The sequence below is a fragment of the Simochromis diagramma genome, unplaced genomic scaffold, assembly GCF_900408965.1.
Source record: "Simochromis diagramma unplaced genomic scaffold, fSimDia1.1 OVJJ01000387.1, whole genome shotgun sequence".
NCBI classification, from domain to species: domain Eukaryota; kingdom Metazoa; phylum Chordata; class Actinopteri; order Cichliformes; family Cichlidae; genus Simochromis; species Simochromis diagramma.
In genome coordinates, this window is record NW_024387152.1 from 7,931,981 (window position 1) to 7,944,081 (window position 12,101).

At 42.0% G+C, this 12,101-nt stretch overlaps 1 protein-coding gene across 2 annotated transcripts in view; it reads right to left on the reverse strand.

Moving 5' to 3' along the window:
* The window catches only part of mgll (monoglyceride lipase), a 45,846-nt gene extending 33,836 nt beyond the window's left edge, over positions 1-12,010 (reverse strand). Inside the window, exons 1-2 of one of the 2 annotated variants that reach the window (XM_040047320.1) lie at positions 11,826-12,010; positions 9,691-9,826 (exon numbers count right to left, since the gene is read on the reverse strand). In XM_040047320.1, the coding sequence (XP_039903254.1) occupies positions 9,691-9,818 (128 nt within the window). In that variant the 5' untranslated portion in view covers positions 9,819-9,826; positions 11,826-12,010. Of the gene's footprint in view, positions 1-9,690; positions 9,827-11,825 lie in introns of those variants that run through there. The other variant, XM_040047321.1, reaches the window with a different exon arrangement.
* Positions 12,011-12,101: the final 91 nt, after the last annotated feature.

The window sequence follows — 12,101 nt, forward strand, 5'->3', positions numbered from 1 at the left end:
TTGGATTAAAAATAATGCACAATACAAGTACTATATGGGGTTTGCAGTTGGTGTCCTGTCAAGTTCTACATTTTTGTTTTTAACAGTGGTCTATATAGAGAGCATGCCTTTTGCACAACATGAGATTATTTTTAATGCAACAGGTGACTGGAAGAAATCCAGGATCCAAAGCACCTTGCACTGCTATACAAGTTCTTTAACTCTGCAGCATGAAATGCAGTGGTAGAAGACACACAAAGACTGCATTGTAACAAGTCTGCTCGATTCAAGACATTTCAGACCTTCAGACTTTCGTATGAGTCAGTAACTTCCAAGGTGACAGGAAGATTTGATGCAATCGGAGCAAAACAAAGTGGATATGACAGAGAAGAACGATGTGACAGGCGGAAAATGACAAGGAGGTTTGGAGAGAGAGAAACTGTGACAAACTGCTATGGAAAGCTACGCTAGAAATGGTGGTGTTATTATAGAAGGTGTGCAAGGGTGTGCTTGACAGTAAAAAACACACACGCAAACAGACAAGAGAGCGACTGCTGTGTGATGGAAAGAAATGGAGGCAGACAGACTGCAGGCAGTCTCATCAGAAACCCAGTAAACATGGTTGCGACAGCAATGTCATCTTGAGGGTAAAAACTGGTGGCAGTATGATGGCAAAACACTGCAAAGTGCACGTACTATAGTGGTACACCAAAGCTGTCTTTTTACAAAGATTTCTTTTTTATTTTAATTTATTTTTAATACATTAATACAAAATCAAATTTCAGTACAAAGATAATTTTGCTAAGGACCAGATGTCCACACAAAGGTCTCTCCGTGTACACAGACTAGTATTACTGGAGCCTCGAGAAGGCTCTTTTACATATCCAAATGTCAGTTCTGTCTCATTTCTTGCATAGTGAACCACACCCATGGCTCCTGATGTCAAGATTATAGACTTGTGTTGCAGTGTCAGTGTGTCATCTGTTGAGGGCTGAGGACTGGGCCCCTGTCATGCTCATGGGCTCAAATATTTTTAATTTGGCTTTCTTCCACTGATCTTTATGTTTCTGTGGATTAATTTCTTTCTGACTCTCTTGCTCCAGACGATGTTGAAGGCAGACTTATATCTCAGAGGCCGACGCTGCCGTTTTTCCACCAAGACTAAATATTGAGGAGAGACGGTCAGCCGACGGTTATTTAATGTCAAGATGTTTACCGGGAAAGTTTACACCAGTGAAATGAAAACTCAAACCAGAAAAAACAGCTAAATATTTACGGTCTTTAGATAAATAATACTCTTCTGCACTGTGAAACATTTCAAATAAAAAAACGATCAGTTCAACTAAAGAGCGCACATGCTGTTGAAATTCCAACAAATGGTATTAATTTAATGTCAAACAGCCCGTTGTTTGTGAAAGGTTTAAAAATGAAATGTCACAGTACATTTGCCAGCTGTCTACTTTCAAGCAGAAGGACATCAGCTCAGGCATGAGATGCACATGTAAAGCAGGGCTTCATATCAAAAGATAAATGAAGTGAACTGGTCTGCACAGTCAGCGTCCAGTGCAAAAACATCCTGAGAGGAACGACGTTACCATACATGAGTTATGGGCAGCGTGTGTAATAATGTCTTCACATTAACATGTTAACCTGTTCCTCTGTTTCATACAGTAAACAGGAATAAATGAACCACAATTGTTTCACCTTCCACTAATCATGTTACTTTTAAACCGAGTGAGCAGGGTTGCAGTTTAGAGCCTGTGCATGCAGGCGGATTAACCGTTACTGAAACATAAAGAAATGATTTTGGTAATCACCAATACTAATTCAGGACAGCTGTAGCATAAACTTTGGTGGTCTAATAAATTTGATAAGCACTCTATATCAAAATAAAAAGCAGAAAGTTCAACTTTTAACACTAATCCATAATGTAAAAACACTGATTGCTGTAATATTTTGTCATTGGCACAGAGAGTGTTAATGATGGATTCAATCCCCCTCAGCATGGAGGACACGAGTAACGCACACAAAAACTTTTCTCTTTAAAATAACCCCAAATGGTTGTGGCCCAGCCATAATTTGATTTTAGCCACATGCTTTGAATTGTTAACAAGCTGGAATATTCCTCTCCTGTCAGGTTTCTGGAGACTGAGAGAGTCAGTCAGTCCCTATTTTGGTATACCCACAGGCTCCTGTGGTGCTGCCTATAAATGTAAATAGCCATTACATTATCACACTCCCACCTCTTAAGCATTTACTGGAGCTTCACACCAAACATGCTGGACACCGTCTGAGCTGAAGAAATGTACTGAATCTGAATTGACCAAAAAACTGTACTTCCGATATTAAGACTTTTACATCTTCACATTTACACGCATACTTTGAGCTGTCACAAAATTCTCTTGTGCCAAGACTGAAGCACTTTCCCAGAGTTTTATGGGGCTTGACTGCTCATGAGGTGCACCATCTCTGACATCATTTTAAAAGCAGAGCCACACAGCTACTGTGATAAACTGCACTGTACTCCTTTTGTACCTCCTGATTACTGCGGCAGCTCGATTGTGACTGATTCTTATTTTGTCACTGTTCTGTCTGTATCCTTCTCCATTTTTTTGAAGTGTCTTGTTCAGATTTTTTATTTAGTAGAAATCATTTTCCCCAAGGAGCCCAAATACAGACATGCAGATAGACCAAGAACACTGGAAATCATTGGAACTAATGCATATGTCTGAAATATGAAGCTATTACAATTTTGAATAATTTGACATTTCAGTCATATTGCACAGGTATGCACTTACACCTGTTGCATATTTGTTCTTGTTTCTAATTTAAACCAATGGTGATGTAATGCTATAGCACTTCATTTACTATCTTAGGAATCTGGAGAACTGGTGCCAGAGGAACAACCTCCTTCTAAACATCAGTAAGACAAAGGAGCTGATAGTGGACTTCAGCACTAAGCAGGAGAGGAACTACCAGACCCCCGTCATCAACGAGTGCCCAGTGGAGAGAGTGGACAGCTTCAAATACCTCGGAGTTCACATCACGCAGGACCTGTCATGGTCCTGTCACATCAACACCGTGGTGAAAAAGGCCCGTCAGCGTCTCTACCACCTCAGACGCTTGAGAGACTTCCAACTGCCCTCCAAGGTGCTCAGGAACTTTTACTCGTGCACCATAGAGAGCATCCTGACGGGAAACATCTTAACCTGGTTCGGGAACAGCACCATGCAGGACAGACGAGCTCTACAGCTGAGCGCACCATCCGCTCCGAGCTCCCTGACCTGCACTCAATCTACAGCAGGCGGTGCTGGACCAAGGCCAGGAAGATCGTGAAGGACCTCAGCCATCCCAACAACAGACTGTTCTCTCTGTTGAGGTCAGGAAAGCGATTCCGCTCCCTGAAGACCAACACAGAGAGAGTGAGGAGGAGCTTCTTCCCGCAGGCGATACGGTCTCTCAATCACACCACCACACAGTACTGACCCACACATATAGTTCTTACACACACACTGGACATTCTGGACATTGTTTTCACTTCATCACTTAAATCACTTTAAGCATATTTGCACTGCAAAATACATAATGTGGATTGCACAACACTGGACATTATATTCTTCATTTCCAGTTAATACTTGTACAGCTGCTGTTATTGTGTATATATTTATTTATATTTCTTCATACATTCTTATATAGTTCTATATTGTGTATTTTGTTGTACAGTTATTTCATTTTCAACTTTAATTTATATATTTTATCTTATTCTTTCCCAGTTAAATTTACCCTTCATTCTAATTTGTGTTGTACAGTTATTTCATTTTTAACCTTAATTTATATTTTATTCCTTCCTAGTTAAATTTACCCTTTTTAATTTTTCATATTTATTTCCTATCTTATTCATAGCCTTTTCCTTTTTTGTTTTCTTTAGGTGTCGAGCAGTTGTCCAAGCATTTCACTACATATCGTACTGTGTATGACTGTGTACGTGACAAATAAAATTTGAATTTGATTTGAATTTGAATTTTACTGCATTTTAATATGTTTTTTTTTATCACTACTTGCTGTTACAATGCATCACTGTTATCATAAGTGTTACCAAATTACCTACCATAACCACCTGAAGTGGCTATTTATGCTTTCAATTGGAAAATCCATGGCTCAACTCACTTTAATGTAAAGGCTGCTGGAAGTGATAATTATGCAAAAATGATTACTTACTGTTTAGTAGATCACTTGGAGTCAGTTCTTTTTTTTTCTCTTTTCTATATTAATTTACAGTAAATTATCCCAGCTGGCACCTGGAATCACCCATTTGGGAAATTTCACATGGTGCTCATATTTTTTACTCAATTACTCAGCCTAATTTCCCCCCAAGCTCCAACACGAAAAGAAATACGATGCAGTGCATCTTTTGTCTTCATACAATATCTATATCATGTATCATGGATACAGTGGAAATGAGCAGCAAGAAAATTAAAGAGGCTGACCCCAGAAACATGAACACACAAAGAAGCTTGTTTAGAGTTTATCAGCAAAAAAGGCTGATAATACCATGGCCTGTTTACACAACCTGTGCATACACCGATCAGGTATAACATTATAACCACTGACAGGTGAAGTGAATAGTCCTTACTATCTTTTTATCATGGCACCTGTTAGCGCATGGGCTATATTAGGGGACAGGTGAACATTTTGTCCTCAAAGTCGATGTGTTAGAAACAAAAAATGGGCGAGAGTAAGGATTTAAGAGAGTTTGGCAAGAGACAAACTGTGATGGCTAGACGACCGGGTCAGAGCATCTCCACAACTACAGCTCTTGTGGGGTGTCAGTGTCGGTCTGCAGTGGTCAGTATCTATCAAAAGTGGTCCAAGGAAGGAACAGTGGTGAACCATCAACAGGGTCATAGGCAGCCAAGGCTGACTGATGCATGTGGGGAGCAAAGGCTAGCCCATGTGGACCGATCCAAAGCACGAGCCACTGTAGCTCAAATTACTGAAAATGTCACGGACCGGGCTCTGGAGGACTGGGGGTCCGTGAGCAGTTTTGACTGTTGTTGTTGTTATTATTATTATGATTATTATGACTGCAAGAGGACTGGCCACACCTGAAGTTCCTGCCACACACCTGTTGGTGATCAGGGCTCGTCGGGGGAGCTACTTAGGAGAGTGTTGGAGCTCCCGCCAGGGTTGGTGTTGATGGCTGTTTCTGTGGTTTTCCCCCCAGGTGGAAGAGTGGACCAGAACAGCAGCACGCACAGGGTGTGCGAGAACACAACAGCGGGGAGCACGAGCACAGACGTCGGAGGGGAGCACACACACACGGGATTCAAGGGAGCAACGGGGAGTTATTGTGTTTACAGCCTTCACTGTAAATAAAGTGCACTGTTTGCATCGCAGAACCATGCGTTTTGGGTCCTCATTCCCCCATATCCCCACGGTCTGCCAGCCAGACCGTGACAGAATAACTGTAGCTCAAATTGCTGGTTCTGATAGAAAGGTCATAATGTGATGCCTGATTGGTGTACGTGTACATATTTGTGTGCTGTATTCTGTAAAAATACAGGTGTACAATGTATGTGTGTGTGGTATACTAGTGTCCGTCCAAGTAGTGGAAGATCTGTCAATTATTGTTTATATCCAAGTAGTCCACCCGTCGACTTTTCACCTACTTCCTGCCTCTAGTGAAAGAACTTTCAGAAGCCTTTGACCTTTCCTCTAATCCTAATGCAAATAACAAATACTGGAAAAAATAAGTTAAACGTGAAATAAGATATAAAAACAGAGGAGCACTGATAAGGTTTATAACAGTAGTCAGTGTTAGTGTTTACGAAACTAGTTATTATTTCACTCTGGAAAATGCTGAACAACAGCAAAGCCACCCTAGAAGTTACCTAAATTTCGTACATGTCCATCAGTCAGAGCGTGTGGCTATTGCTCCAAGCAGGATTATCTTGTTAATTAAACAGCAATAATCAATGATTTGTGGAAGCTTGATTCTGTACAAGCTCTACAAAGGTGCGTGGTGCTGGCTGCCTGGTAAACACCTGCATGGACATGCTTTGAGGAGCTGAAGTTTCCAGTGCATACATTTGCTTTCCAACCGTGTGTTCAGTTTCTGCTTCGTCACTAATCAAACATCACATGCAATAAACTACATGGCCCACACAGATATGAGTCATTAATTGCTGGCCTGCCACCATGGTTACAACACCTCTCTTCATAACTTTGGTGATGTTAACAGCCGTGGTGAAAGTAGCTGTGAGGTCACTTTGCCTTCATGAAATTCTCATTTTTATCATTGTCTGATTCACTGGCAAAAATATGATAAATAAAATAATAAGCTGTAGTCCTAGATGATCACATAATGTCATTATCATTGCTACACTCTATTCATAACCACACAAACCCTTCGCTGTTTTTAATAAACTGTCAAAAGGAAAACACCCTGTCTGGAGATTCCTTTGATCCTCAGAGTTTATCTCTACACGAGGTGCTACTGAGGCCGACGTGAAACTATTCTTATCACAAAAGTGAAAAAGATAAATACTCCTGCTGCTGCTTTCAGGAGCAATCTATTAACCTATAACATATTCAGCTTCCCCTAGGTACTGTATATACCAGTTCAGATATAGTTCTACTTAGATTACAACTGTAAGCCCTTTTTAATAACACATGAACACATAATATTGTTAAAAAGTTTCTGGCTAAGCTGCACTTACAAAGACTTAGACTTCACAAATTGGACACACTGTGTCACTTTGTGTTAAATTACTAATCTGATTACTGCAGTGAGTGGGTAGCTGTGAGCCTGTGGATCCATCATCCAGACTACAGAAAAGTCATTGTGAAACATGTAAAAACAGGAGAGAATTTCTTAAGCGTAGGCCGTACGACAGACAAAAGACTGAGTGCCGCTTTGTCCTCGGCAGTTGTACCTTCACTGTCCAACTTTGATTTTACAACGAGAGATTTAGATCACACTAAGTTTTGGGAGACGCTGCTTTTAACTCTGAACTAACAGGGATAACGTTTGGATATCTTGAAGAACATATGGATATCTTGGTGGTCTATTCAGTTCACCAAATCACAAAAATAATCCCTGCAAGCTGCTTTATAGTTTCAAGGTAAAGACCCTAAAGTAATACAGAGAACAGTTAGACGACCACCTGTGATCATTTAAAACTAATAAACCTACCTCGTCTAACGTACAGGAGCTGCTGTCTCAAATAAAGAATTTTATAAGTCTGGGTTTCACTGAAGAGTTTAAGCATCCTGTAAACATTTTAATGCAGCTTCTGGGGTTTTATTCACTTTACATTGCTAATAAACTGCTGATTAGGAGGCTGTAAAACGTTGCCCACAAAACACCAAGAAAAATAACTGAATTCAGCTATATAACTACGCATTATTGTATCAGTCTTTAAGTAAGAGTTGGGCAATACACATTACATCATTAAACTGACTCTTGCATGTCTCCCTGTTACCATCCCTGCATGCAGTTTTAGCGTGCTCATTGGCTGGCCCTCCAGTGAGAAAGCTCTTATATAAGCCAGGCAAAGCTCTGCTCTAAAAGTGTTACAACACAGAGGACTGTGCAGCTATTTTAATTCTGCAATGATTCAGCTTTTAACTTCTCTTACATATGATTAGGAGGAGAAATCATCAGCTGAGATGATGAACCACTGGAATTAATTTTGTTATTTATGTATTTTTGACACTGGGGACATTGGGGACCACAAACAACAATCATACTGCGTATTTCCAAAAACTCTATTGACAAGGTGGCTCTGGTGGCTTGTCCACCAGTCAGAGAGTTGGCTGTTTTATAGCTCTACTTGTTAAATGTGATCTTGCAAGACACTAAACTCAAACTCACCTAGCATGTGCAGCACTAAAGTATGAGCCAAGACCAGATACCTCATTTACAAGCCTTACAATATTGTTGGGTGATTTTGGTGTTTTCATGTGACTACAGTGAGGCTTTAGCTTTAGCCGTACAAGCAGTAATTTTTGTCCCACTTGCACATTTATGTTTTAGTAAAAGCTAGGATATAGAGCTATCTAGGCTTTGCTACTCACATACACAGCTATAAACACACAAAATATGTATGCGTGCAGAGTAAACATGCATACATTCACACATGCTGTGGTAAACTATAAGACGAAGTTTATGGAGCAAATACACAATTTTACAGCAAGGGTGTAGACACAGTATGAGTTAATGAGTCGTTGCTCCCCTGAGACGTGTGGGTGAGCAGTAATAACTTGATTCCAGATGTTTGGTGGTACTTCCACATCTGTCTTTTTGTGCTCTCGTCCAGCATGTGACAGTGTGATTTGTAAACGAATGTGACCTCTGCGTTCTGTTTCATGCCACAGCCACATGTGCAGAGGTTGCAGACTTCAAAATGTTCGAAGTGTGTGAGTGATAGCGAAAGGGCCTGCAACAGCAGACTGCGGAAAGTTTCACTATCGAACCAGTCAGTGTGTTTTTTTAACAAACTCGACCCATTAATCAACCAGCTCTGTTGTCTGATGTCTTTTTGGCTAAGAGGCAGGAGTGCCATTTACACTCTTTCACACACCAGAATGCCGGATGAGTCAGGATTTGAGGCCTTTCGCACATGAACTATGATGCCGTTCACTGTTGCTGGGAAGGCGAAAGGAAACAACCTTAAAAACTCAAGCGTCCGCGATTACGGGGTGGACAAATGCCGATGCTGTAAAACCAGTAATTCCTCCTGCTGGGACAGGTTTTGAAAAGGAGCTGTAGTCTGGAGCGACACTCTCAGCTCATTCATCGGTTCTCTCATGTGTCCCTACGAGCAGCTGCAGCTCAGATGGAAGACATGCTTGGCTCCATATGAGGTTTCTTAAACAGAGATGATGTATGCAGTCTCTGTATGGTTTTACATTTGTGTCAAGGGCTTCTTCTTACAAAAACACTTTTGATGTTGTCAAATGAAGCTTCTATGAGGAGAGATAACCGTGTGATATTTTAGCTTTGTTTAAAAAAGGTCAGCTTTGCAGGCTTATATATAAATTCAAATCAACTGATCTTGGATCTGCTTTTTTGTGTGTGTTAATGAAGGTCACCATGGCCCAGTGTTTGTCACTGGTGCATCTGGTCACCCCTTTATGAGGAGATTAACACAATTAAAATGTCTCTGAGCATGGGTCAGACAAAGAGACTCATTAATGCTGATTTACTGCACACAGCCTGTTTTTAATCTTGGGTGCTTTTCAGACGATGTTAGGCCTCATATCACATCTGCAAGTACATATTCTGGTTTCCTGTACTAGCGTAGAAGATGGCGAGTTGTGATTGGAGAGCTCTTGAACTTGTTTAACCAGTCGCAGAGTTCCTTCTGGGAGGCGGTTTGAAAGTGAAACTTGAGTGAACTTCTCATTTATACAAATAAATGAACTCAAACTGTTTGCACTGGTGCCGGTTTTACACTGAACGGAACAAACTCTGTAACTGTAGCTGAATAGTGGACTGCGCGCATGTCTGAAAATTAAGCGTCAAAAAGCCATCATGTGACTCACAGGAGAGCAATCATGTGAACACAATTACTACACGTTTTAGATATTTTTATTTTCATTTTAAATGACAGCCGCACATTCCTCTGCATACCAACAGATTATGGGCTAACAAAGGGACACACAGAGAGTGAACGCAGCCACACATTTAGTTGCCGTTTCACTGACCTTGGCTGACCGGTGGGTTCCCAGTAGCGGCAGAACAGGTGCAATCCGTCTGCGTTGACGATGTGCGGCAGGTCAGAGTAGGGGACTCCCTGCGGACTTCGCCGCGGAGCAGCTCCCGGCTCGGGCATGGAGGAGTCTGTAACAGAGACACGGAGCAGCGATGACAACACGTCGCTGCCGTAGAGGTAGCAGCTGAAGCCGGCGACGAGCAGGCAGGACGCGGCGGTCACGGCGTTCATTGTTGTTTTTGTTGTTGTTTAATTACTGTAAGCAGTAGGCGACAGTTTGTGCACGGTATTATTAGGGTGCCGTTCTGGATTCTAAGCAGAGCGCGCGCACACACGCACACACATAAACACACACAAGCAGAGGCTCGAGCGTCCGGCGTTACGTCACGAGACCATATGGGCTCTCTCTCGCTCTCTCTCTCTCCACGTGCTCTCTCTTTCTTTAACCCTTCTCTCTCTAATTGAGTTTAGACACCTACACTGCGCCTGCGATGTCACCGAACTGCGTTACTACACTGTCGTGCACGAAAACGAGATGACAAAAAGCGCGGGAAAGCTCTGATGAAATATAAATGAATGTTTACTTGTTTAGTTTCCACAGGCTATAAATTATCAGGCAAAGTTGGAGAGGCAAGGCTGGGGTGGTTTTGGCACGTCCGGAGGAGGGATGGTGGATATGCTGGACAACAAGTGTCGAAGATGGAGGTGCCATGTAAGGAAGAATAAGAGAGGAAGACCACCGAGGAGACTGGTGGATGTAGTGAAGGAGGGAGAGGGTTAGTGTGACAGAGGAGGATGCTGGTGATGGGGTGAGATACAGGCAGGTGATTCGCTGTGGCGACCCCTAAAGGGAGCAGCCGGAAGAAGAAGAAGAAGATTTTCCGTAGTTCTAAACTGTATAAACTGGATTAGTTATGCTGTAAATGCCGCAGGAAAAAAAAAATCAAAATTCAAAAAAGAGGGATATGCCTTTCCAGTTATTCTACCTTTTCTACTGCTCTACAAATCTTAGTGTATCCTGCTTCTTTCTTCTACACAACACCCCTTCCTCCTTCTCTCTTTTCCTTCATGTCTTGCATCATTGAGGCTTTTTTTTCTAGGTCTATCTGAATACACTGTGTCAGTCTGCATAGTATTGGTGGTTTACAACGAAGAGGGCGGCGTGTGTAACACTTGGCAAATCACCTGATATAAAAATAGCTCTGGTGTGAAGCAGTTTTCTGAGATATCGCGTCGTCCCTTTCAGTTTTGGTGAACTGCAACCCAACCTTTTATTTATTTATAGATTTAATTAAATGAAAGAAATACTTAGCTACAATGTGAGTAAACTCTATATCTACTTCCGCTCAACATTTCCATTGTTAATTTAGGTTCAATACCAGTAGCCAGTGATGTCCGGACATCCATATTCGGGTGTAAGAGAATGGATTGTGATTGATAGTTTTCCCTCAGCAATGCGCTCCGTGTCTGTTTTCGTACCCGTTTCTATGCGGGGAAACGTGGCTCGCCTCAGGTGCTTTTGACAGGATCATAAGAGGGCAAATAAGTCAGTGAGTAACAGTATTCATGTGTCGCACACAGGCGGAAATAAGCTTCCGTTCGTGCGGACTTATCATTACTGGAACACATTGGCGACATGTGTGTACAAAACCCCCCTATTTTTTTTTTCATTTTGTGCTGCAATCAAACATTCCCGTCTCCGTGCGCCAATAAATACGTAAAATAACTGAGATGCGCGACGACGGGACATCAATTGCGTGCCTCCAGTAAGGAGAGCAAATGATTGGTTCCTGCACGCATCTCTGATACCTACTAGCTTTTAATTCATCGATTCCTCTGCTATGCGCAGCGTATCGATACCAGTGCCCGGCAGTGGATCTGTGCGCTGCAACAGTACCACTCACATTTATGATGAAATGATGAATGAAAGCCTGAAATGATATTGGATGCGCATGAACCCACCACAAAACAAGTTTCACTGGTTAAAGCAATAACATTGTGTCGATGCTGGAGAAAAACAGTAGAAGGGTCCCGTATTGCCCCGCACTGTAATTCCCCATATGCAGAAGTATTAAAAGAATATTCTAAGAATATGAAGCGTTCAGTGTTCAGCGTTCAGGAGCTGACCTGTTCAGGAGCGTCTGCAGAGAAGTTTCAGCCTTAATCTCTCTCTTGCTCTCCTTGCCTCTCGCTTCGACGCTCTCCTCTCGCCGCCCGTCAAGAGAAGAATGCAATCGGCGGCGTTTGAGGGAGAACCTAAAGTATTCACACACGCCCTCTCTCTCTCTCATACATACGCACAGAGAGCCGATACTCACACACACTTTTTCCTCAGACGCGGGGATGCGCCCTTTCTATTTAGCCTCATTTAGCACACACTTAAAAAAAAAACAACCCAGCCCA